General features: G+C 64.4%; 1 protein-coding gene across 3 annotated transcripts in view; it reads left to right on the top strand.

Annotated features, from left to right (window-relative positions):
- The first annotated feature begins 3,910 nt into the window (after positions 1-3,910).
- The window catches only part of ADGRB1 (adhesion G protein-coupled receptor B1), a 64,414-nt gene continuing 44,640 nt past the window's right edge, over positions 3,911-23,684 (top strand). For 2 of the 3 annotated variants that reach the window (XM_055545642.1, XM_055545640.1), the window contains exons 1-15: positions 3,911-4,838; positions 14,259-14,420; positions 15,440-15,550; positions 15,903-16,067; positions 16,257-16,419; positions 16,741-16,916; positions 17,213-17,377; positions 17,572-17,673; positions 19,042-19,148; positions 19,351-19,545; positions 19,842-19,910; positions 20,523-20,631; positions 22,287-22,430; positions 22,924-22,999; positions 23,277-23,379. In XM_055545642.1, the coding sequence (XP_055401617.1) occupies positions 4,070-4,838; positions 14,259-14,420; positions 15,440-15,550; positions 15,903-16,067; positions 16,257-16,419; positions 16,741-16,916; positions 17,213-17,377; positions 17,572-17,673; positions 19,042-19,148; positions 19,351-19,545; positions 19,842-19,910; positions 20,523-20,631; positions 22,287-22,430; positions 22,924-22,999; positions 23,277-23,379 (2,616 nt within the window). In that variant the 5' untranslated portion in view covers positions 3,911-4,069. Of the gene's footprint in view, positions 4,839-14,258; positions 14,421-15,439; positions 15,551-15,902; positions 16,068-16,256; positions 16,422-16,740; positions 16,917-17,212; positions 17,378-17,571; positions 17,674-19,041; positions 19,149-19,350; positions 19,546-19,841; positions 19,911-20,522; positions 20,632-22,286; positions 22,431-22,923; positions 23,000-23,276; positions 23,380-23,684 lie in introns of all 3 variants that reach the window. The other variant, XM_055545641.1, reaches the window with a different exon arrangement.

Here is a 23,684-nt window from a genome sequence, read left to right as displayed (position 1 = left end):
TGGCCCGGCCCTCCTCTGAGGCCCTGCCCTGGGCTCCCTGGGGCTCCCCCTCCAGGCTGGCCCCTCCCGGGTCACTGACCCACACATCCCATAGCACACACTGAGGCCTCCTCCTGCCGTCAGCCTCGTGCAAGCATGCTATAGGTGCCCACATGTGCAGACGCCTTGCACACACATGTGTGCACACAGAACACACACATGCACACACAGATACTCGTACACATCTGTTCCCCCAGCTCAGCGAGGGTCCCCACCGCCCATCACCCACTTGCTTAAGGTGAGGGTCTGATCATCTCTGAGGCCCTGTTTGTCCTCTGACTGCCCCCTGCCCATCTCCTCCCATCTCTCCGGACCTGTGCCCCCAACCCCGTCAGAGGAACCCCTCAGTGAAGATCAGGGGCCACCCCTGTTGATCCCAGGACCTTGCCAGCATTGCCCCTAGGGGACACTACCCCAGGGTGCCAGGCGGGGTCAGGGGCTCCCTCGTGGGCCCCACCCCCTCTCAGCTGTGATTTCCCAGCCTGGGATGGGTTTGACTGGCTGGCCTCCACCCTGCTATGTCACCTGGGGCCTGACACTGGTGTGCCCCAGCCCGAGCGGCCTCTGAGCCGTTTATCCAAGGCCTTGTTGGAGCTCTCAGGCAGGCAGGGAATAGGGGCAGAGGGGCCCTGCTGTTGGAAAGCACCTGTGGGCCTGTCGGGGGCGGGGCAGAGGGCAGGGACTGGGCAGGTGCAGGTGAGTGGCCGCTGGCAGGCTCAGGGGCCGTCTGTGCTGGCGGCCTGGGCCTCCTGCCCAGCTCTGCCCCGAGTCCAGCCAAAAGAGGCCGGACCAGGCCACTCAGGGGCTCGGGCTCAGAGCTGGGATTGCCTTCTGGCCAGCAGAGCTGTCCCCAAGACCCAGGGCATGGAGCCCTCGAGTTCTGGAGAACTCCTGGCCCTCTGGTGGCCCCAGCGACCCCTCGCTGTGGGACCCTGTGTGAAAACCCCACGGAGGGCTCTGCCAGGCCATCTTTTAGCCCCAGGAGCCTCTTGAAGGCTCACACCGGAGCCTCAGTCTTGGGGGTAACCTGACCTCCCCTTACCTGCGCCCATTGGCACCTCCCACATCCCCAGGATGCAGGCTAGAAGGTGCCCTCCTCTCCTGCCCACTGGGCCCGGGGCCACTCCCTCCTATGGCCCCAGCACCTGTCCCGCTTCCTTCCTGCCCTCGGCCCAGCTTCTCATGTCGCCACACTTCAGGGGGGCAGTTCTGAACAGGGCCCTGCCCTGATTGTGACCCTCACTGCTCCTCTTGCCCACTGTGCAGGGCACGGGGGTGGCCTTGCTCCCCGCACAGGCTGACCGGATTCAAGTGAGCCGGTTTGGATGAGGGCCGGCCGGCTCCCACGAGCCCCTGCACGGGCAGGTCTAGGGCAGTCTGCCTGACCCAGGGCCGTGCCCTGCCTCTCAGGGGGCAGGGGCTTTGTCCAGCAGACCCGGGCCCAGACCCTGGCTCAGGCATCCAGCACCCACAGACTCCCACCCAGGTGGCTCTTCTGTGGCCCCCACATGCCCCTCTGCACAGAGATCCTCCAGGTTGTGGAGAGCTGTGTGTGGCAGAGGAGGTCCTCCCTTGCGTCCCGCCACGTGGGGCCAGGCTGATGCCCCGTCCAGGCCTGTACGGCCACAAGGTTGGGGAGGCGGCCATGCCTCGCCAGCCCCTCACCCCCAGCATGCAGGCAGAGTGTCTGCTCCAGGCTGTATCCACTTTCCAGATGGGAGGGCTGGGAGTGGGCTCCCAGAAGCAGGGATGGGGTGGGGGGGAGGGTGGGCAGGGCCCAAGCAGGACCCTCTAGGGGCAGGTGTGCGGTTTTGGGGTGGCCTTGACCCGGGGTCCAGGGGGATGGGACAGGCTGAGTTGGCTGTTGAGTGGTGGGGTCGGGGGGCTGTTGGAGGAGGCACCAGACTGATGAGGGTCTCTGCTGGGCTCTGCTGACATTCACCAGGGACTCTCCTGGGCATCAGAGCTGGGGGGCTGGCAGCCACATTAGTTCCCAGCCTAGGGCCAGGGGAGGGGGTGCTGCCGCTGGGGCAGGGGCTCATGTGAGGTCTCGAATCCCACGGCCACCCTGCAGGCAGCCTCCCAGCTCTGGGATTGGCTGTAGTACCCTGGCCCCAGCCTCAGTCCCCGAACATGGGCTATGGGGCTCTGCGGTGCTAGGCCCAAGGCTGGCCCAGGATGGCCTGGAGGTGTGGCAGGATCAGGGGCTTCCTGGAGGCAGGGGCCAAGGGAAGTCTGCCCAGTTCTCCCCAAAGGGCCAGCACAAAGAGTTTGCAAGTTCCCTCCCCAGCGTTTGCCACTAAAGAGCCTCCAAGGGCCATCCCTGGTGCTCTGGAGCCCCCTCCCGGCTCCTCTCCCCACTGGGGTCCCCTCCTGCCCCATCTCTGGGTAAATCCATGGGTCCAGTGCTTCCCTTATGCTGGGAGAGTGAGGCTGCACCCCCCTGTACAGATGGGGAAACTGAGGCTGGGGGTAAGGGTGTGGCCACATCCACACAGCCATGAGGGGGGCCGCCCACGCCCAGCCACCCTGGCTCAGCTGGCGCAGAGCCCGAGGCCGCCCATGCCCCGCTCCCTGCCCTGCCTCCACAGCCTGTGGGGAAGGACAGCAGGAGGGGACTGCAGAGCGGTGGCCGACCTTGTGCCACTGGCCAGCTGGGCCTGGCAGCATGAAGCGGCTGGTGTGTGCGCGGTCAGCAGAGTGAAGGGGCCGCCCCAGGCCAGGGGGCTCGGGGGGCTGCTGCAGCTCTTCCTGCACCCACCCGCCCAGCTGCCATGGGGGACAACCCCCAGCAGGGGCTTCGGGGAGGTGAGGTTTGCAGGCTAAAGGAGCTCTCCAGGTCCACATGCAGGCGGGTCAGGAGGGGCGGTGCTGGCCTCTGAGCCCAGGCTCTGCTGCGTCCCCGCTGACCTGCGACGTCCTGTCCCCACCCCCCGCAGTGAGTGGGTGGTACACGGCCAGGCCCACTCCTCCGCAGGTCAGGGGACCCCAGGGCCAGGAGTTTGGAGCAGCCTGGGGGTTCAAGTGTGGCCCCTTCACTGTGACCCCATCTGAGCCTCGGTTTCCTCATGTGACATGGAGGGGGACAGCGCCCGCCTGGCTGGGGGGACAGGCAGGGGTCAGCGTGGGCCGAGGCCTGGTCCTGGGGGCTGCAGGTGACTCCACGGAAGGGGAGAGGGCGGATCCCTGGCAGGAATGCAGGCGGGAGGCTGAGCGGTATGTGCCAGAAACAGGGCAGATGGATGTCAGCAAAGCCAGACCGGGGTCTGACCCCACCCTTGTCCCCCACAGAGCCAGTCATTCATGCAGACGTGAGGACTCCGCACCCACCAGGGCAAGGCTCAGAGAGGCGGGGCTGCAGGAGGCCGGGGGTGACCTCTGACCTCTGCCCTCCACCCTGCTTCTCCTCTGGTTGGGTTTTCAGATCCTTCCTGAAAGATGAGCGGGAGGGGTGTGGTCTGAGAGGCCCAGAGGCCCAGCGGCAGGATGGCTCCATTGGCTGTGATGGGACCAGTGGGCAGGCCCAGAGTCCCTGGAGCCTCACCAGGCTTCCCAGCTGAACGGGCACAGCCAAGGCCCCTGGGCCGGCGGCCCTGGCCAGGGCTGCCCACCACTTCCCGCCCAGGCTTGCTTGGGGAGGAAGTGACCCGCCCCTGGCTCTCTGCCCCTGCAGGCGGACACACTGGCAGGCGGGCAGAACAGGTGACTGAATGCGGGGCCAGAGCCCATGTTGGAGGCTCGGAGCCCGGGGTGGGCACTGCCCTCAGTGTGCCCTCCCCAGGGGCTCAACCCTGCACTCTGCTCTTTCTCTTCCAGCTGCTGCTTGAGGCCATGGGCAGGTGCCAGGCTGCTGGGCCATAGGAGCCGCCACTGCCCCCCCAGTGCCCGGAAGCCACCTCTGCCCCCCTGTCCAGAGCCCCGGCACCCCCAGCCCGGCCCAACCCCGCTCGCCGCCGGACCCTGGCATGTCCAGGCCTGGCCCGCGCCTGCCTGCCCAGCCCGCGGAACCCCGGCGGCCCCGCGAGCTAGGATGAGGGGACAGGCCGCCGGCCCGGGTGCCCTCTGGATCCTTGGGCTGCTGCTGCTGCTGGGGCGCCAGGTGGGCACGGCCGCGGGCACGGCCGCAGGGCCTGGGGCTGAGCCCTGCGCCACGCTGGTCCAGGGCAAGTTCTTCGGCTACTTCTCGGCAGCCGCGGTGTTCCCGGCCAACGCCTCGCGCTGCTCCTGGACCCTGCGCAACCCGGACCCGCGCCGCTACACGCTCTACATGAAGGTGGCCAAGTCGCCCGCCTGCAGCGGCCCCGCCCGCGTCCGCACCTACCAGTTCGACTCCTTCCTGGAGTCCACGCGCACCTACCTGGGCGTGGAGAGCTTCGACGAGGTGCTGAGGCTCTGCGACCCCTCGGCGCCCTTGGCCTTCCTGCAGGCCAGCAAGCAGTTTCTGCAGATGCAGCGCCTGCGGCCACCCCAAGACAACACCCTGGGGACCCGGGACGGGCCCCCCGGGCCCAGCGACGACTTCTCCGTGGAATACCTGGTGGTCGGCAACCGCAACCCCAGCCGGGCCGCCTGCCAGATGCTGTGCCGCTGGCTGGACGCCTGTCTGGCCGGCAGCCGCAGCTCGCACCCCTGCGGCATCATGCAGACCCCCTGCGCCTGCCTGGGCGGGGACACCGGCGACCCTGCCTCTGGCTCCCTGGCCCCCCGCGGGGACGTCTGCCTGAGGGACGGCGTGGCTGGGGGCCCCGAGAACTGCCTCACCAGCCTGACCCAGGACCGGGGCGGCGACGGCACTCCAGGTGAGTGAGCGGCAAGGCCTCCATGACACAGCGCAGGGGGCGGGGCCGGGGGGCACTGCTGGTCCCCTGGAGGTCAGGGGTCACTTGGTCCCAGGGCACACTGTTTGGAATTCTGGGAGAGGTGCAGGTGAGCCCTGTGGGGATCAGAGGCAGGGCAGTGCAGAGGTGAGGGTGGGCGTGTGCTCTGCTGGTCCCACCTTCTTAGCAAGCTTGGGGTCCTTGGTGAGACAGGCACCAACGTGGGGCGGGGCTGGTACCATCAGCGGGGTGGGATGGGGAGCAGAGCTCCATGGGGGCGGGGCAGGAGGGAGACCCCGAATGCGCATGGAGGGGAGCCCCCCGTGGGACCCCAGGGTGAGGGTGACAGGAGACAGCTCTTCACCATCTGTGCGGGTGGAGACCAAATAGTGTGCCGGGCGCTCGGGAGCCAGGCTGGGCTGGGCGTCCATGCGGGTGGGTCCCCGTGGGGCCGGGTGACGTGCTCGGGGCTCTTGGCCTCTCCCAAGCCAGTGAGACTGATGGACTCTTTAGAAAAACGTCTTTCAAGGCATGAGAGCAGCTACGTGGGGGGTTTCAAAGGGAATCAGCTCTCCTGGAACATGGTTCTATTCATGGCCCCTGGGCTGTGGAGACCAGATTAGAAACCTCCATGAAGCGGTGAGCGTAGCTCGAGAGGAGAAGAGGGAGGGGGCGGACAGAGCCCCCAGGGGTGGGGGGCGCAGTGTCCAGGAAGCTGTCGGGAAACCCCCACCTTCCATCAGTTGGGTCAGGGTCCCCAGCGATGGGGTGCGAGGGCTGGTCTTCGGGCTGGACCAGATGGAGGGTGCTGTGACCTTGGCATGGGTAGCCCCGCAGCATGGTGGTGGGGGTGGTCCTCCGAGTGGAGGAGGATAGAGCAGAGAAGGGGCAGCGGCTTTGGGAGGCCAGTGGGTGCAGGAGGGCTGGGTAGGGTGGTGGCCTGGCCGAACATGTTGCTCGGCCACTGCCCAGTGGTCACCTGCCCCCTGAACCTCAGTGTCCTCACCAGCAAGGTGTTGCCTGCTTTGAGGGACTGTCCAGTCGCCTCAGGCCTGATGGCCCTGGAGCTTGGCCCACGCTGGAGGCCACAGCACAAGAGCTGGCCTCTGCCAGCATCCCAGGGCAGTGACCGTGCCAGGGAGATAACCTGGTCTAGCTGGAGCCGCATAGAGCTTGCGGGACAAGGTCAAGGAGGCGGGGCCGCTGTGATGAGCTGTGAGCTCGTGGGGCTTGACTTTGGTGCTGGAGGGAGCAGGCCCAGGTGCGCAGTTGGGTGCAAATGTGGCCAGGCCTCCCGGGTGGGGTTTGCCTCCTCTTGAGAGCTGAAGGGCCGTGGGGGCTTTAAGCAGAGGGGGCACAGGGCGGGGACTGTCGATTCGGTGTCTGGCTCAGAGCAGAAATCCGGGAGGGAGCTGATGCTGGCCTGGCCGGGAGGAAGGGGGAGCGCCTGGGGAATGGGGTGAGCAGCTGATGGACTTGCTGATGCCAAGGATGTGGGAGTGGAGGAAGGAGATTGATCGCTGGACCATGCCCAGGTTTCTGGCTGGGCGTGAGGACCTCAGTTGAGGTGGGGAAGTGGTAGGGAGGAAGATCCGGAGGTCAGAGTGGGACCCGACTATGAGAGGCCCATAGGCCATCCAGCGGGAATGTCATTTGAGAGGGACCACAGGGTCAGGTTCACGTTAATCCCAGCCTGCCCTGCACTTTCTGTGTCCCCGGGCCAATCCCTTCAGGCTCCTTGTCTTTAAAATGGAGAGAGTAAAACATCTTCTTTCCTTGATTGTCATGAAGGAGGAAAGAAGAACTGGGGTGAAAGTGTTTCTAAGCAAAAGCAACATCAGTGATGAAATGTCAATATGTATGTTCATTATTAGGCAGGGGATCTGGAGGGCTTGGCGGGCAGAGACAGGTTAGACGAGGAGGAGGGCTATGTGGGGACTCTGGACTTGAGCAGGGATTCTGAGAAGGGGAATGGTTGCACGTGGTGCTGGAGGGAGGTGGGCTGGTGTGTGTGTGTGCACACACGTGTGCACATGCTTGCACGCATACGTCTACGTGCACGTGTGTGTAGTGTGTTACGTGAGCATATGTGCACAGTGTTATGTACGCATGTGTGTTCAGTGCGTTATGTGAACATGTGTGTGTTCATGCATCCATGTGTACAAGTGTGTGTGGGGGGGCATGTATGTGTGTGTTCACACAGGCACTGCCAGTATGTGTGTGTGCACACACTCACACACACACGTGTGAGTATTTGCATGTTTGTGTGGCTGGCGTGTACACGTGTGCATGCTGGTGTACAGCGCATCAGGTATCTGTGTGCATTGTGTTTGTGCATGCGTGTGTGTGAGCATGTACACGTGTACACTGGTATGTACTTGAATTCACTGTGCACGCACGTGCTCACGTGTGTGTGTGTTTAGGCTGGCTCTGTGCAAGTCTTGACAAAGCTCAAGTCAAGGCTCCGTGGCAGGGCCGACTGCCTCGTGAAAGACAGCTTGGAGGGCATGTGGGCTGGGGTTGCCACCAGGAAGTGAGGAGCAGGACAGGGCGGCAGGAACAGGAGGTGGTCACCCCCACCCAGGGGCGGCGCAGACCCCGTGCCCGTGCCTGGACTCCGAAGGCCCTGATGCTTCTGAGGCCTTGGGAGTACACGTGGCGTCAGCAGGTTACACCACGGCATCTTAACCAGTTCACTCTTCCCAGCCGCCCAGGTGGCTCCCAGCGAGGACCCGCCTCCCGGCCCAGGGCCTCTGCCTGGGGTGCTCCCTGGCCCGGATCACCCTCCCCACATGCCCCCTTGCTCAGGGGCTGTCCAGATGGCAGGTGGCAGCAGGCACCGGGCCCACTGTCCCCTCACTCTCTATCCCTCTCTTCCCACATGGAATCGCCCGTGAACACCAGAGAATTTCCCGTGTCCTGACTCTGTCCCTGCCAGGATGTCCACATCGTGGGGCAGGGGAGTTGGCCCTGCTCACTGGGGACGCCCTGCTGTGGCCCAGCCCCTGGCGGCAGCAGGCCCTTGATAAACGCGTGTTGAGTGGGGGGAGGCACAGAGGCGTCCAGGCTGCGGGCAGGCTCACACAGCTTGGAAGGGGAGACCCGGAGCAGAGCAGCTCTTGGCCACCTGGGGCTTCTCCTGCAAGAGCTCAGGTGAGAGGGTCTGTGTGTGTGTGTGTGTGTGTGTGTGTGTGTGTAGGTGCGAGGTGGCCCACGGGCCAGAGAGGTCTAGCAGTCATTCAGAAGACACACAGCTGAGCCGGACCCCATATCGTGCTGCGGAGCCTGTGCCCCGGAGCTGCGCCCCCCACCCCGAGCAGGGGAGGCTGGAACAGGCATGTCCTCCGTCCCGGCTCGAGGGGGCCGTGCGATGCCCAGAGTGAGCAGGCGGCCCAGGCCAGCCCGTGGCCCACTTTCAGCCCTGCCCCTGCCCGGCCTGTCCAATCGCCACATGGCCATGCCATGCGTCCGACTGGCAAGCCTTCCTCGGGCCAGAGCACCGCTCCCTACCCCCGACCGGCTGCCCCTCTGCACAGCCTGCCCGCTCCCGCCCCCTCCAGAGTCTCTCTGCGTTTTTCTGCCTCTGGTGAGATGGGGCCATTTCTCTCAAGGATTGCTTTAAATATTCATGTTTTAATTAAAGAATTTTATTGCAGAAGCGACATGTAAGATAATGAAAAAGCAGCATCCTGGGGGCTGGGGGCCAGTGTGTGTGTGTCCCTGTGGATGTGTGTGGGTCCCTGTGTGTATGTGTCCCTGTGTGTGTGTCCTGTGTGTGCGTGTGTTCCTGTGTGTGTGCATGCATGTCCCTGTGCATGTGTGTGTCCCTGTGTGCTCATGACCCTGCGTGTGCACATGTGTGCCTCCCCCAAGCGCCTGCATGGGTGGGGTGGGGCTGGGCTGGAGCCTGAGTGTGTGACATCCCCAGCGTGTGTAAGGCAGGGATGCTGGGCCTAGGGCCGTGACCTACCCCAGGCTGAGTGCCCCGGTGCCTCCAGGCCCGTCCACTCTCAGCCGGGGTGCCCCTGCCCTGACACCCCATGGGCTTTGGAGTAATTCCCACCCTCAATGCCGCACAGCTACCCTCTCTAGGGGCTGCAGTTTGTGGAGAGAGGCTATCAGAGAGGCTATCAGAGAAGCTCTGATAGGAGGAGGTACTCGAGGGGGAAGGGTGTGTCTCTGGAGTTTAGGGGTGACCAGGAATGTGTTAGGGGGACGGGGGGGGACAGGAGCAGGAAGGGTCAGGGCCTCCCTGCCAGGACAGTTTTCATCCCAGCCCAGGGAGCTGTTCTTTTGCGCAAAGGCCAACTTAGAAAACCTGGAAAACAAGGTTTCCAGCTCCAGGCAGACAACCTCCAGGCATTGTAGGCGGACAGAGGAGGACGTGACCCCGTGGAGCCCATAAGAGCACACGGGGAGCCGCCCAGAGTGGCGTTCCCACACAGCCCTGCAGCTGGGAGGCTGGGAGCTGTGGCTGTGCTGGGGTCTCGCTTCCCCCCAAAGCAGGGAAGGGCTGTGAGTTGTATAGCCAAAGCTCCGGGAGGGGAAGAGACCTGCCCAGGTCATCCAGCATTGAAGCGCAAAGCTAGCAGGACCCAGGCCTTGGCACCCTTCTTAGGACAGGGGGCGCCTGCCGGACTAACCCTGCAGACGGGGTCCTATCACTGACTTGCCGAGCCTTAGTTTCCTTCTGTGAAATGGGAATGGGACAGTACCTGCCTGTAGGGTCCGGCGCCTCTATCATGCATGGAGGAACTCTCCTTGTCCACCTCCTCTGGCAAGTGGCCTGTGGGCAGTGGCCGTGGTTCTCAGCCCCATCCTGAGATCCCACAGTGCCTCCTGCAGCTGGACGGTGTGCTGGTCGCTCTGGCCCTGACAGTGGAAGCTGCAGGCCTTGGTGAAGGATGCACCAAGTCTGGACTCATAGAGCCAGAGCGGGGCTGTGGTTTGGGTGGGGGCAGAGCTGCCCATCCCCTGTGGCCTTCATTTACACATCCATGCAAGGGGTTCAGAGGAAGAACCTGCATGCCGCAGGACAGGCCTTGACTCTGGGGGCTGTGGTCCTCACAGGGGCTGGACTGAGCTGTGGTTGCGTAGGGACCCCAGCCTGACGGTTAGGGGCGGGGTGGGAGCAGGAGGCGCAGCCTGACCTGCTGGACTGGGGAGACCTCTGCTGGACGAGACAGGAAGTGCAGACTGCCTCCTCCAAAGGGGACCCAGGAGGCGGGGAGGCCCAGGGGGAAGAGGGCCTCCCTGAGTGCCCCGCCGCAGCCCACTGGGGCACAGGGACCCCGGTACCGGGGCGACCACAGCCTCCAGACGGGGGTGCTGGGGTGGGAAGGAGGCCCGGAGCCCCCTCGCCGTGTGTCCACTCTCATGGGTGGCCAAGGCTGCCTGGCGGCCATTAATTGGCTCTATTCATCCCTTAATGAGATGGAAATGAGGCTTCCAGACAGAGGGGGCATTGAGCCTGGGAAGAATGGCGGCTTCTTTCCGGGCCTGGAGGGGCAGCCCACCCCCCAGCTTTGCCCACTCTTCTGCTGCCCCCTCAAAGCCCACCCAGCCCAAGAGCCCCATGGTCACCCAGCAAAGGGTGGGCTGAGCTCCTCTGTGCCCAGCTCTGCGGGCCCCAGGAGACCTGCCTGGGGGACTCCCTGGCCGTGGGTGTGCTTGCCTGGTGAACGTGGATCAGGTGTCAGCCACGTGTGACGACACACGATAAAAACGATAACAAAGCAGCAGCTGCCATTAACCGAGCGTACATCGGCCGTCAGGGCTCGGTGTGCGACAGCGATCCTGTGTCGAGGATCAGAAGTCACTCTGTGATGAGGATCAAGGCCGTGTGTGATCAGGATCGGGAACCAGCATGTGAGCAGAGTCAGGGCTGGGCCCGGGGGGCAGTCTGTCCTCTGAGCCACTGGACCCCCTGCCTGGCCTCTCCTGATATGACCCTTCCTCTCCTTCCCCTCCCCCCACCACGTCCCCACCACCTGGGTCACCAAGGTAACCAGCCCTGAAATAGTGGGTGTTTTGGCAGCTGAGGCCTAACCTGAGTCTATCCTGAAAGACTGAGCTCTGCAGCAGTTGCCATGGGAACCAAGTGGCATCCTCCGATTAGCCTGGCTTGGACACCCTCTCTCTCCCACCCACTGCCAGCTTCCACGTCACTCAGGCTTCCACACGGGGGCTGGGCTGGGGCAGCAAGGGGGGACAGGCAGGACAGGCCCGCCGTGTCCCTGCGGCCAAGCCAGCCCCCGACTCCAGCCTCCCTGTTCCTCCGTGTCAGCGTGACAGGACAGGGGCTCAGCCGGTGAGACGGAGCCCCAGGCCAGGGGCCTAGAGTGCTGCTGGCAGCCTGCTTCGTCTGACGGCCACACGGCCACAGGGGCAATGCTTGGAATCTGATCGGGGGCCTGGTCCCGGCTCCCGTTGCTATCAAATGGGCGTGGCTGTGGGGCTCCTGCCGACCACCGCCCGGAGGGAAGGCGCCTCAAGTGGTGGCAGTGAGGCCCCGCGTCTGGGCAGCCTCAGCCCGTCACACCCTCAGAGCCACTCACGGGCAGTATGCACGGAGGGCTGTCCTGGGGCCCCCCACCCACTCCCCTGTGCCCTGGTCTGCTGGCCACACAGCCCGAACCCCTGGGACACAGGCAGTTGCAGTGGAAAACCACATCATATCTGTGTAGCAGCCTCCATGCTTCGGGCTCCCACCCAGCCCTGGGGACCCTGGAGCCCCCTGCCTGGTGAGGCTCAGGCCTGCTTGCCTCCTCAACTCCAGGGCAGATCGTCCTGTGGGGTGGGGTGGGGGGAGCCTCACCAGCTCCCGACTGTCTGGACCACCCCTCTCTGAGCCTCGGTTTCCTCTGCTGTAAGTGGGTCCACACCTGGTTCCTGGGCTGGGACTCAAGGTTCCTGAGGCATCCGGTGCCAAGCAGGGAGGGGGGACAGGAAGTGGGGAAGACAGGACTCTGCTGCCCAGGATGCCTCCTGAGGGCCAGCCTTGGGGGAGCACCGGGCCTTGAAGGGTGGGGGCCCAGGTCCAATGACCTACTCAGCCCCTCCTGACTAGGGGAGCCCAAGCATTCTGTCACTAGGGCAGTCTCAGACTTCTCACGTGGACAATGGGGGCAGAGAGGCCCTTGTGGGAGCACAGGGCATCAAGCCCAGGCCCAGGAGGGGCTCGGAACCAGGGCCCTTGACCCCCTGGAACCAGGTCCCTGCAAAGCTCAGCCCGGCCTCTACTCTGCAGCCCTGGCAAAGTCCTCCCCGGACCCCTCTGCACTGCATGTGCGGGAGGGGGAGAGCAGGGCCCATGTCCACCCACAGACCACACAATTAAGGTCAGAGCCGGCCCCTCCTGCTGCTCCCCTGTCGGGGTGCGTTGGCCTGCCCACCTGCCCCACCCACCTGCGTGTCCCAACTGCAGGGCAGGTCTGAGAACAGGCCTGACTTCTGTGTGCCCTTGAGGCTCTGCCTCTCTGGGCTCCAGGGGAGGTGGGATGCTTGGGAAGGGGGGCTCTGTGAAGGCAGAGAAGGATCCTTGATGGCTTGGGGGCTGGAGGGTGAATGAGCCTTGCCTTCTGAACTGGGGGACTTGGGCCCACTCCCCGCCTGCCATTCATTTGCTTCCAGCGCCCCCTGCTGGTCAGTTTCCTGCACAGGCACAGCACAGCTGACGCGTTTCGCGTGGCCCTCCACAGAACCCAGCACCTGGACGCCCAACTTGCTGCGCATCAAAGCAGGCTCTCTGGAGGAATTCCCTGGAGGGCCGGTGGTTAGGACTCGACTCTTTCACTGCCTTGGCTCGGTTCAGATCCCTGGTCTGGGAACTAAGAGCCCATATGCTGGGCAGTGTGCCAAAAGACACACACACAAAGTGGGATTTTCTAACATCGACTGAGACCCCACGCCTGTGGTCTCCCCATCGTTTCTTGCTGCTTGCCATCACAGGCGGCAGACTTGGGAAGAAGCGCCCTCATCCTCAGGTGGAGGGCATGAGGGCAGGGTGGGGTGGACCTGTCCATCCCAGGGCAGTGGGTGGTGGGGCCCCCATGTGAACCCCGTCTTTCAGCTCCAGCACCCACCTTAGGGATCTGCACAGTCTGCCTTCTTACCCCACGTCTCCCCAGAGAAGCCAGGCTCTGAGAGGCCACAGGGGCCCTCCTGTCAGGCCAGGTGTGACTTGCCCTTGGCCAGCCTGGCTCCCCTGCTCCCACCCCAGGTGGGGCAGTGGCCCAGCTCCAGGGTAACTCCCAGTGCTGGGCCTTGGCAGTGCCATCTCCTTGCCCCATTCCTGGGGGCTGTGTCAGGGGCTGCGTGCAGGGCACCCAGCCCACAGTAGGTGCTTGGCGACCTGCGCATGCCCTTGCTGGGTCTGCCCTGACCCTGCTGTTCTGGGAGCAAGGGGCCCTGAAGTTCCTGGGGACAAATGGGGTGGCAGCACCAGAGCCCCTCAGGCCGGGAGCTATCTGACCTTTGGACTGAATGCCTGGATGAAGCAGCCCCTCCCTGAACCCATCAGTGCAGCCCAGCTCTTGCCCAGATGTTGGCCTCCTGCTCCGCACCTCTCGGTGGCTCCCCAGTACTTGGAGGCTCTTAGTATCCTCGGTGGCACTGGGACCACCAAGGGGCCCAGACCTTCAGGGACATGAGGTCATGATGCTTGAGGGGACAGGAACGGGATGAAGATCTGTGAGAGGGCTGAAGGAGGGTGGCCAGAGGGGCCTGGAGGCCAGTCTCTGCTGTGTCTAGGGGAGGGGAGGCCTGGTGGGGCCCAGGGTGTGAGACCTCACTAGGCCACCAGGTGTGGGGCCTCTGGCGTCCCTGAGTGATGGGGTAATGAACACACAGATCATGGGGGGAGGGTGAACAAGTCTAGAGGAAACTAGACTGAGGACTATGGGGAGGGGGTCCGCAGGGGCTGAAGCTCTGTGCCAAGTAGAAGAGCCTCCTCTGCCCCCACCCCTTCACTGGGCCCTTGGAATAAGACAGCTGTTGGGGTGGGCGGGGTGCCTTTCATTCATTCATTCTTCAGACCTGCCTAGGGCTCCAGCTCTGGGTCCAGCCCCTACACTGGGGACCTAAATTCAGGGTCAGTGGAGACCCTGGCCTGGGAGCCTGTAAACAGCCAGAAAGCACTCAGATCCCAGAGGGAACTGGGGTTGCACCTCTGCCTCTCCCTGCCCTGCCGGCCGCCTATGCTTCGCACCGCATCGCTAACCTCATCCAGGCCCATTCTTGCCTCCTGGCTGACCCTCCAGGGCGCTGCGCTGGTTACGACACCGAGGCTTCTTCGCAGGGGCCGCTCTACCCCCAGACCTCTGCAAGATCCCTGAGACGCTGCCTGAAAGACATTGCAGCCCTTTGACCCCGGCCCTGACTCTGCCCTCTGGTTCCCACCAGGCGGCTGGAAGTTGTGGTCCCTATGGGGCGAGTGCACGCGGGACTGCGGGGGAGGCCTGCAGACGCGGACGCGCACCTGCCTGCCCGCGCCGGGTATCCAGGGCGGCGGCTGCGAAGGGGTGCTGGAGGAGGGCCGCCTGTGCAACCGCAAGGCCTGCGGCCGTGAGTGCGCGGAAGGGTGGGACGGGAGGAGTCGCGGGTGGGGGGGTGGGGAGAAGAAGGGGCCCGGGCAGGGTCAGGTGGGGAAAAGGGCGGGGGGCTGGGTCTGGCCGGACCAGGGAAGGTGCTGGGGCCAGGTTAGGCCGGACTCGGGCTGTGAGAGGCGGGACCTGGGGTGGGGCGGGGTCAGAGGGGTGGAGCCTATCCAAGGGCGGGGCCAGGCTAGGCCAGGCTTGGGCTGTGAGGGGCGGGACCAGGGGTGGGGCCTAGCCAAGGGCGGGGCCAACTCCTCGTCCTGGCCGAGGGGCATCAGAAGTAACGGCCTAGGAGGAGGGGCGGGACCGGGTGTTAGACTGGATGTGGCTGTCTTAGCACCTGCGGACTGGGAATTCTGGGGTGCACAGGGAAGGCCGTCAGTGGGCTTCTCCCTCCACCCCGATCCCCAGCCCTGACCAGAGCTGCCTGTCCCAGCTGCATCTTGCCTCCAGGATGTATTTCTCTAATAAGGCTCTCTAATGACCTCATGCATATTTTAGCTGCTTCCATAAAGTTAAATCAAGTTATAATGAGACTGTCATTCTTCGGGTTGTTTCTTCCCCGATGAATTTTCCTGGGGAGAGGAGCTCATCTCAGAAGCCTGGGGAGGGCCCTGTGGTGTCTGGGCTGGGCCGCGGGGCGCAGGACCGCAGGCGGGATGCAGGACCGCAGGCGGGATGCTAAGGAGGGGACAGCAGCAGCCATCCACACCTGGCGCCCTGCGGGTGACGCTGCGGGCCCCGGGGGAAGAGAGGGAGGGGCGCAGGACAGTGGAGTCTGGACCGAACAGGGCTTGGCACCAGACCAGGGTGCCCTGGTCCCAGGTTTCTCAGCTGCCCAGTGGGACCAAGTGGCCCTGGTGCTGGCAAGCCTGGGCCCTACTGTGACTGAGGACTGAGGGACAAAGGGCCAAGAGCGCCCCTCTAGAGCTGCAGGGCGGGAGCCGCAGGCCAGGGCCTGGGCGCTTACCTGGACTCGCCCTGCAGCCGCCGGGCGCACCAATTCCAGGAGCCAGTCCCTGCGGTCCACGGATGCCCGGCGGCGTGAGGAGCTGGGGGACGACCTGCAGCAGTTTGGGTTCCCGGCCCCGCAGACAGGTAAGTGGCAGCGTCTGGGTGGGGCTGACAGCAAATGCACTAAAACTGGGAAGTGGGGAAAGTTGGTTCCAGGGTATTAGGTCTTTGGCCAAATACTGTACGTCATTAATTGCTGCTGATTCCAATTAATGACTGTAATAATTTCCCATAATTAGACTAACCTCTCAGGTGCCAGGCGCTGGTCTCCAGGCACACTGGATTTAGGAGAAATGGTGTGAGGCGAACGGGCCTGTCGAGAAAAAAAAAGGAGGGGGGAGCTCACGGGCCTTGCTGCGGCCACCTGGGGGGTCTGACCGCAGCGCAGGTACAGGGGCGGCAGCAGGCCTGTGATGCTGTAGGTCTGGGCCCACAGGTGACCCCGCGGCCGAGGAGTGGTCCCCGTGGAGCGTGTGCTCCAGCACCTGCGGCGAGGGCTGGCAGACCCGCACGCGCTTTTGCGTGTCGACCTCCTACAGCACGCAGTGCAGCGGGCCCCTGCGGGAGCAGCGGCTCTGCAACAACTCGGCCGTGTGTCCAGGTGGGCGGGGCGCCGGCAGGGGGCGGGGCGTCCTGGTAGGGGCGGGGTGTCGGAGCGGGACGTCAGGGGTTGGGGCGGGGCGTCCGGGTAGGGACGGGGCGCCGGCCTGGGGGCGGGGAGTCCGGGGCAGGTGGCTCGGCTGCCGGCTGGGCCGGATAGGGGTTGCAGAGCGCTATGTTCCCTCCGTAGTGCATGGCGCCTGGGACGAGTGGTCGCCTTGGAGCCTGTGCTCCAGCACCTGCGGTCGCGGCTTCCGGGACCGCACGCGCACCTGCAGGCCGCCCCAGTTTGGAGGCAACCCCTGTGAGGGCCCGGAAAAGCAAACCAAGTTCTGCAACATCGCTTTGTGCCCTGGTAGGTGAGAGGGAGGGCGCTAGGTGGGGTGAGACAGGAAAGGACCCCGTGGGCCACCGGCCAGCCCGCGGAGCCCAACTTTGCCCACTCAGACCCACCTGCTGGGGCCTCAGAGGTGAGATTGGAACCCCAGGCTGTGATCAGGCAGTAGGCCAGAGAACCTGCAATGTTCTCACTGGTGCGCCAGGGGTGTTGGGGTGCTGGGACCTTCTTGGGTGTCACACCCATGCCTCAGACTTCGTGGGGTGCTCACACCTGTACCCCAGATGGGGTGTGGGCCCTGGCTGTTCACACTGGCTTCCTGTTCCCTTCTTCCCCTGGGCCGGGCAGTGGATGGAAACTGGAACGAGTGGTCCAGCTGGAGCACGTGCTCCGCCAGCTGCTCCCAGGGCCGGCAGCAGCGCACGCGCGAGTGCAACGGGCCTTCGTATGGGGGTGCTGAGTGCCAGGGCCACTGGGTAGAGACGCGAGACTGCTTCCTGCAGCAGTGTCCAGGTCAGGCCATGCCCCGGGGCCTGCGGGTGGGGACCTGCAGTCCTGAGTCACTTGGCGGGCTGGGGGCTGCTGGGGGGCTCTGCAACGAGACCCCAGGGATATGGGGGTGGTGGTGGGGGGTCCCGGGGGCCGGTGCACACGGGACACTTGTCTTATCGTGTATCAAGCTGAGCTCTGCCTTCCCCTCCCTGGTGTCAACTTCCTTCCGCTCCCGGCTCCCCACCCCTGCGTCCCCATGGCTCCTGCACACCCCTCGTCCCCATTCTTGTGCCTCCATGTGTGGCCGTGTCCTGCAGTGGATGGGAAGTGGCAGGCCTGGGCGTCCTGGGGCGGCTGCAGCGTCACGTGCGGGGGTGGCACACAGCGGCGGGAGCGCACCTGCTTGGGGCCCTTCTTTGGGGGAGTGGCCTGCCAGGGCCCCCAGGACGAATACCGGCAGTGTGGCGCCCAGCGGTGTCCCGGTGAGTGTCTCCACCCCACCCCACAGCTGGACCCTGAGTGGCGGGGGAGGCACTCGGGGCGCAGCTGGGGGACGACCGCTTTGTGAGGGTGGATATCCTGTGGCGTCTGGGCCCTCCTGACCCTGCAGCCAGCTCTCTGCCCCTCCCTGCATTCCCTCTCCCCTGCCCCGACTCATGTCTCTGGCCCTTGTCAGAGCCCCACGAGATCTGTGATGAGGACAACTTCGGAACTGTGGTCTGGAAGGAGACCCCGGCCGGAGAGGTGGCTGCGGTCCGGTGTCCCCGTAATGCCACAGGTGAGGGCCGAGGGGGCAGGGGCTGGCGGGGCACCTGTCCCTTCCTTGTGGGATGTGTTGGAGGCACCGAGATGCCCCTGGAGGCCTGCCCGAGAGCTGTCAGCACAGGGCACGTGGCCCAGACCCCGCCCGGGCAGCCCCGTGTACACCGAGGCCGGAGGGGTGCGGGCGGGGACCCAGGGCTGCCGTGTCCTAAGTCACCGGAACCGGTGCCAGCATGAAGCCCTTTAGTGTGACGTTCCACGATGTCACCACTTTACATGTGGGAAACCAGAGGCACAGAGCCCACACCCTTGCCCTGGGCTTGCGTGGCCAGTAACTGGGAAGTCGGCTTTGGACACAGTGGTCTTGATCCCCACGCAACCCTATGGAGTGATATGAGGTGTGGGAAAAGCAGGGTGGGCTCCCTGTGCAGAGACAGTTTGGGTTCCTTTCCCCTCTTGTCTGAGGAGCGTGTGCTGTGTGACATTCAGGAAGTACCTACCCTCTCTGAACTTCTATTTCTTTCTGTAAAACGAACTTGCTGTGGACTCCCCACCCCCCACCCCCCAATAAGGCTGGTGACCGTGGTGGAGGCTGTGTATTCCCAGCCGTGGCTTCAGCCCCCATGCCCTGTTCTGTTTACTGAATAATACAGGTTCTGGGGAACAACTTGCAAACCCAGGGAAGTAAAGTGGAAACACGAGTCGCAGGATGGTGTCACCTTTATAGCCTTTGCTTGTGTGATCCCTCATTTTCATTCTGCACCGTGCTGTAGACCAGGTGTCCCGAACTGCCCTGTGGCTCCTGTTGGGGGACAGTGTCCTGGCAGTTCCCTAGGGTCATCACGGCTGTGCCTGGCTCCCTGGGAGTAAGGTCTGGGTCATAGGCTGTGCCCATGTTCAAGGCCGTCCAACCTGACCCCAGTCAGCCCCAAGGCTGCCCAGCATCCACAGCACACCAGGGTCATGAGGGGCCCCCTGACCCCAGAGGTGGAGCCGGGCAGTGGTGGGCTGTTCCCCAGGGCTCTGGGTAGGAAGGGGCTCCGGGAGAAGCCCTGGGCTGAACTCTGAAGCCCGTCACTCGGCCCAGGGTTCAACCTCCACACAGGTAGGATGCCTGTAGGTTTGGCTCCTACCAGGCTCCAGTGCTTGGCTGGCAGCATCTGCTCAGAAATGTTTTGAGTGAAAGAAAGTCGCCGGGGGCCTGGTCCCTGTGCCAGCCCTGCTCCTGGAACACAGCCACAGGCGAGTGTCTGCTTCCAGGGCTGGGGGCCATCCAGAGAGCTGGAGGCACCTGGGAGCTGTGGCTGGGTGGGAGGGACTCTTGCAGCAGACGTGGGCATCCTCCTGAGAAGTGGGCGATGGAGCCGACCCCCCATCTCCACAGGCCTCATCCTGCGACGCTGTGAGTTGGATGAAGAAGGCATCGCCTACTGGGAGCCCCCCACCTATATCCGCTGTGTGTCCATTGACTACCGGAACATCCAAATGATGGTGAGGCTGGGCCCCGAGGTCTCCCACCCCACCCTGCCATCACTCCAGGGCTCACCTCTACCCCCATTCTCAGACATAACCCTGCGTCCCCAGTGGCACGCTCTGTGGACGTGGGTCAGCGTGGCTGGGGCTGCAGAGCGCCCTCTGGGCATGGCGGTCCTTGGCGCCTGCAGTCCAGCACCCGCACCGTCCGTCCCCCTAGACCCGGGAGCACCTAGCGAAGGCGCAGCGTGGGCTGCCCGGGGAGGGCGTCTCCGAGGTCATCCAGACCCTGGTGGAGATCTCCCAGGACGGGACCAGCTACAGCGGGGACCTGCTGTCCACCATCGACGTCCTGAGGAACATGACAGAGATCTTCCGCCGGGCGTACTACAGCCCGACCCCTGGGGACGTGCAGGTGGGTACCCAGGAGGGCATTCCCCACCCCAGCCTTAGACCGAGTCCCGACCTCAGACTGAACCCTGAGCCGGGCCCTGCGCTGAGCCCCGACCCCGGCCACACTCTGACCCCGGCCACACTGAGCCATGACTCTGGTGCCTGATTCTCTGTTCTGGAGAAGGAAACAGCAGCTCACTCCAGTATTCTTTGCCTGGGAAATCCCATGGACAGAGAGCCTGGCGGGCTGCAGGCCCTGGGGTCACAGAGGCCGCGCACACATGCCTTTTCACTGGCCCTTCTTCCTTCTCCTTCCAGAACTTTGTGCAGATCATCAGCAACTTGCTGGCCGAGGAGAATCGGGACAAGTGGGAGGAGGCGCAGCTGGTACGCCTGCCCGCCTGGGGTGCTGCGGGCGTCTCCGCGCCTCCCCACTCCCCAGGCCGGCTCAGGGCGGGCTCTTGGGTTCAAATCCCAGATGGGCCTCTCCCAGGAAGTCACTCAGCCTTCTGAACCTCAGTGTCCCCGTCCGTCAGATGACAGGCCCACTGCACGGGGCTCAGGGAGGGGTCTGAGAAAGCGTGTTGGCCGTAGGGTGCGGGCCGGGACGTGGCAGTCCCTTCTCATCTGGAGAGAATGGTCGGCCTCCCCCCAACACTGACCGGGAACCTGCCACTCCCTGTAACCAGGGGCTGCGGTGCCCAGAGACCCCTGCTCTCCTCCCATCTGGACACCCAGCCATAGGCCGGAGTGCCTCAGCTCCTCTGGGCTCAGTGTTCTCATCCACAAATATGCGGTGGACACTCAGGTCCAGAGCCCTGCGGGGTAGGGAGTGACCGGCAGGACCCCGTCAAGGAGGGAACAGATGAGGGAAGGAGGCAGCTGAGTCCCTGCTGCGGGGGCAGGGGACTCGGGTGACACTCAGCTCTGGCGCCTTCTTGGTTGGGCTGCCCCCCACCGCCTTGAGGCTCCCTGACCCTGCCCCCATCCCGTCCCCAGATGGGCCCCAATGCCAAGGAGCTCTTCCGGCTAGTGGAGGACTTTGTGGACGTCATCGGCTTCCGCATGAAAGACTTGCGGGACGCGTACCAGGTGACAGACAACCTGGGTAAGCCCCGCCCTCACTCTCTGACCCTCGGGCCTCACCTGGCACACCTGGACGGGGCCCTCCAGCCTCAGATTCTGGCCATGTCTGCCAGAACTTCAGGACCCCCGGGCCGGGTTCTAGGATGATCCTCAATGCACAGACCTGAGTCTCCTGACGATGGTCGGATGTGATCCTGGGAGGGGGTCGGTGTGGGGGCTCTTGGACCCAGACCAGGCCCTGGACACTTAAGAGTCTTGGGGTGCAGCAGGAAGCCCCAGCCACAGCTTCTATCTCCCCGGGGCTGGGGGCCCACAGTGCCTTGCCCTCGGTACCTGCTGTGCTGGGACCTCGGAGATTTGAAGGCAAGGTTGCACTCTGCTCCCAGAAGTGCTTGTCAGAGGGGCCTGGCGACACCCAGCTCAGTAGCACTGACAGAATCTCAAATGGGGAGGCGGCCGTGCAGGCCTCGAGGGGCTGGAGAGAGCCAAAGGCGGGCCTGGACTTGGGAGGCTGACGATGGCACAAGGACCTGCAGCAGCTGCATTCAATGATCACCACCACATCCTCTTAAACAGCTCTCCTGGCCACATTTGTCCAGGGCACCTCCCCAGATAATCTTCTCATAGTGAGGAGCTGGGGTGCGGCCCGGGCCCAGCGGTGGTCCACACAGCGCAGAGGAGGGCAATGGTCACTGCCTCTGTAGAGGCTCCTGGGCCTCTGGGGATGTGTCCTCTGGGCCCACTGTGCTTGCTCGCACGCACCCGGGGACCTGCCCACGCAGGGATGAACGCCTGCTAAGCTAGAAGGTCCTAGAGCCCTGGTCCCGCCTTACGCCTTTGAGCTCAGGACCCCAGAGCTGGGGAGACCCCTGAGGCCAGGGGAGTGGGAGCAGCGTCCTCCTGTAGGTGGGGAGACCCCGGCCTAGAGGTCCCCTGGAGGCAGGGTCAGCAGGGCTCCAGGCTGCTGGGTCCCTTTCTCACTGGGCTGACAGGGCCCTTGTTCTGGGTGAGATGGGAGTGGCCGGAAAGCGGGCTCTTCTGTGGCCACATGTGACAGGCGTGGCCCGGAGGCCACCTCAGCTCTCAGCCCCCCAGCCCTGGACCTCGCTGTAGAGGCTGGACCCCTGGCCACCCAGCACCACCCACAGCCCCTGAAGGTGGGCCAGGCCCGGGCCGAGTCCCCTGACCTTCCACCTCCAGGGAGCCTGTCCGGAGCCAGTGGACATTCAGGGCCCAGCCTTTGTCACCAAAGGAGGCCCTGGACTCCTCCCATCACCCCTCATTAGCCCTCCCACCCCATGTATCCACACACCCCCATTCTCCCCTACACCCCACTCACACACTGGCACCTGTGTACCCTACACATATACACTCTCTGCACCCACTGTACACCCACACCCCGATTCACCCCACTCATATACTCACAGCCCGGTGCCCTATGCACCCAATGCCCTACGCCCTGTGCACCCCGTGTACCCCCTGCACACCCCTCGCGTGGTGTGGCTGGATGGCCCCACGAACACTGCGCCTGTTCTGAGCCAGGAGCAGCCCCGTGATGGTCCCACCCAACTTCCCGTCCCAGGGCCAAGGCTCCGTACCCTGAAACCGCTCTGTCTCCGTCTCCCTTTGTCTGTTGCTGTTGTCTCTCACCTCCCCCCACCCCCCACCCCGCCGCAGTCCTCAGCATCCACAAGCTCCCAGCCAGCGGAGCCACCGACATCAGCTTCCCCATGAAGGGCTGGCGGGCCACAGGCGACTGGGCCAAGGTGCCGGAGGACAGGGTCACTGTGTCCAAGAGTGTCTTCTCCACGGGGCTGGCAGGTGAGGGCCTCAGGGGGCTGGAGGAGCTCCCCAGAGTCTAGAACTTCTCAGTCCCCCCAAAGAACTTCCCAGCCCCACTCCAGAAGCACTCCAGAAGTTCTGACGTGCTGCATCAAGGGCCAGGGTGGTGTCCATTGCTTCTACACAATCTCAGTGTTCCTGAGATTGCCCCCTCTTCCAGGAAGCCCTCTTTGACCTCCCTATGTTGGGAGGCCCCAAGCAATCTTGGCTGAATAGACCCCCTCATCACAGGGAGGGAGAGGGTCTTGCCTGGTGTCACACAGCAGGCGATTCCAGTTCCCAGGAAGAGAAACTGTGCCCTGCCTGCCCCTGGCTTTCAGGGGCCACTCAGGGAGACCGAGGAGGTACCTCAGCTCCACGGCAGTGCTGTGTCCATGGTGGGGGTGGCAGGGGGGGACACACACTCCTCTTGCCCAGCAGGGCCTTGGCCTGGGGGTGGTGGGAGGAGGGCGACCACCGTGCTCTCTTCCAGAGGCTGATGACTCGTCTGTGTTTGTGGTGGGCACTGTGCTTTACCGAAACCTGGGCAGCTTCCTGGCCCTGCAGAGGTGGGCATCACGGGCACAGGTGGGAACTGGGGAGGCTGGGTCTGGCGGAGGTGTGGGCTGGGGAGGCCCGGCCTGGGGGGTGGGGGCTGGGTAGGCCGGGCCTCGGGGGTGGGGGCCTGGGGAGGCTGGGTCTAGGGGTGGTGGCCTGGGGAGGCTGGGTCTGGGGGGTTGGTGCCTGGGGAGGCTGGGCCTGGCGGGTGGGGACCTGGGAGGCCAGGCCTAGGGAGATGGGGCGAGGGGCTCCTGACCCCAGCATGGCCTGCCGGCTGTCCCCCAGGAACACGACTGTCCTGAACTCCAAGGTCATCTCGGTGACGGTGAAGCCCCCGCCTCGCTCCCTGCTCACACCCTTGGAGATCGAGTTCGCCCACATGTACAACGTGAGTACCCTCCGTGTGCACATCCGCGTGCATGGACCCCTCCACCTGTCCCCGTGTGCACACACGTCGCGGCCTCTGGCTGGCCTTGAGAGAGAGCTCCTTTACCCCCGAGTGGTGGGCGGGGACAGTGGCTGGCAGAGCTTCGGGGACTTGCCCAGGGTCACAGGCAGGGACTGAAGGAGCCGAATGCAGCCTAAGCCGGGTCCGAGGCTGCTGCTCCCGGGCCCTGCCAGGCCAGCTGCTCCTTGGAGAGGATGGAGCCATCCTCTGCCGTGTTCCCCCCGGCAGGCCCACCATGCTCTCCT

The sequence above is a fragment of the Bubalus kerabau genome, chromosome 14 (assembly GCF_029407905.1).
Source record: "Bubalus kerabau isolate K-KA32 ecotype Philippines breed swamp buffalo chromosome 14, PCC_UOA_SB_1v2, whole genome shotgun sequence".
NCBI lineage: Eukaryota > Metazoa > Chordata > Mammalia > Artiodactyla > Bovidae > Bubalus > Bubalus kerabau.
This window is presented reverse-complemented; position numbering and strand designations above follow the sequence as displayed.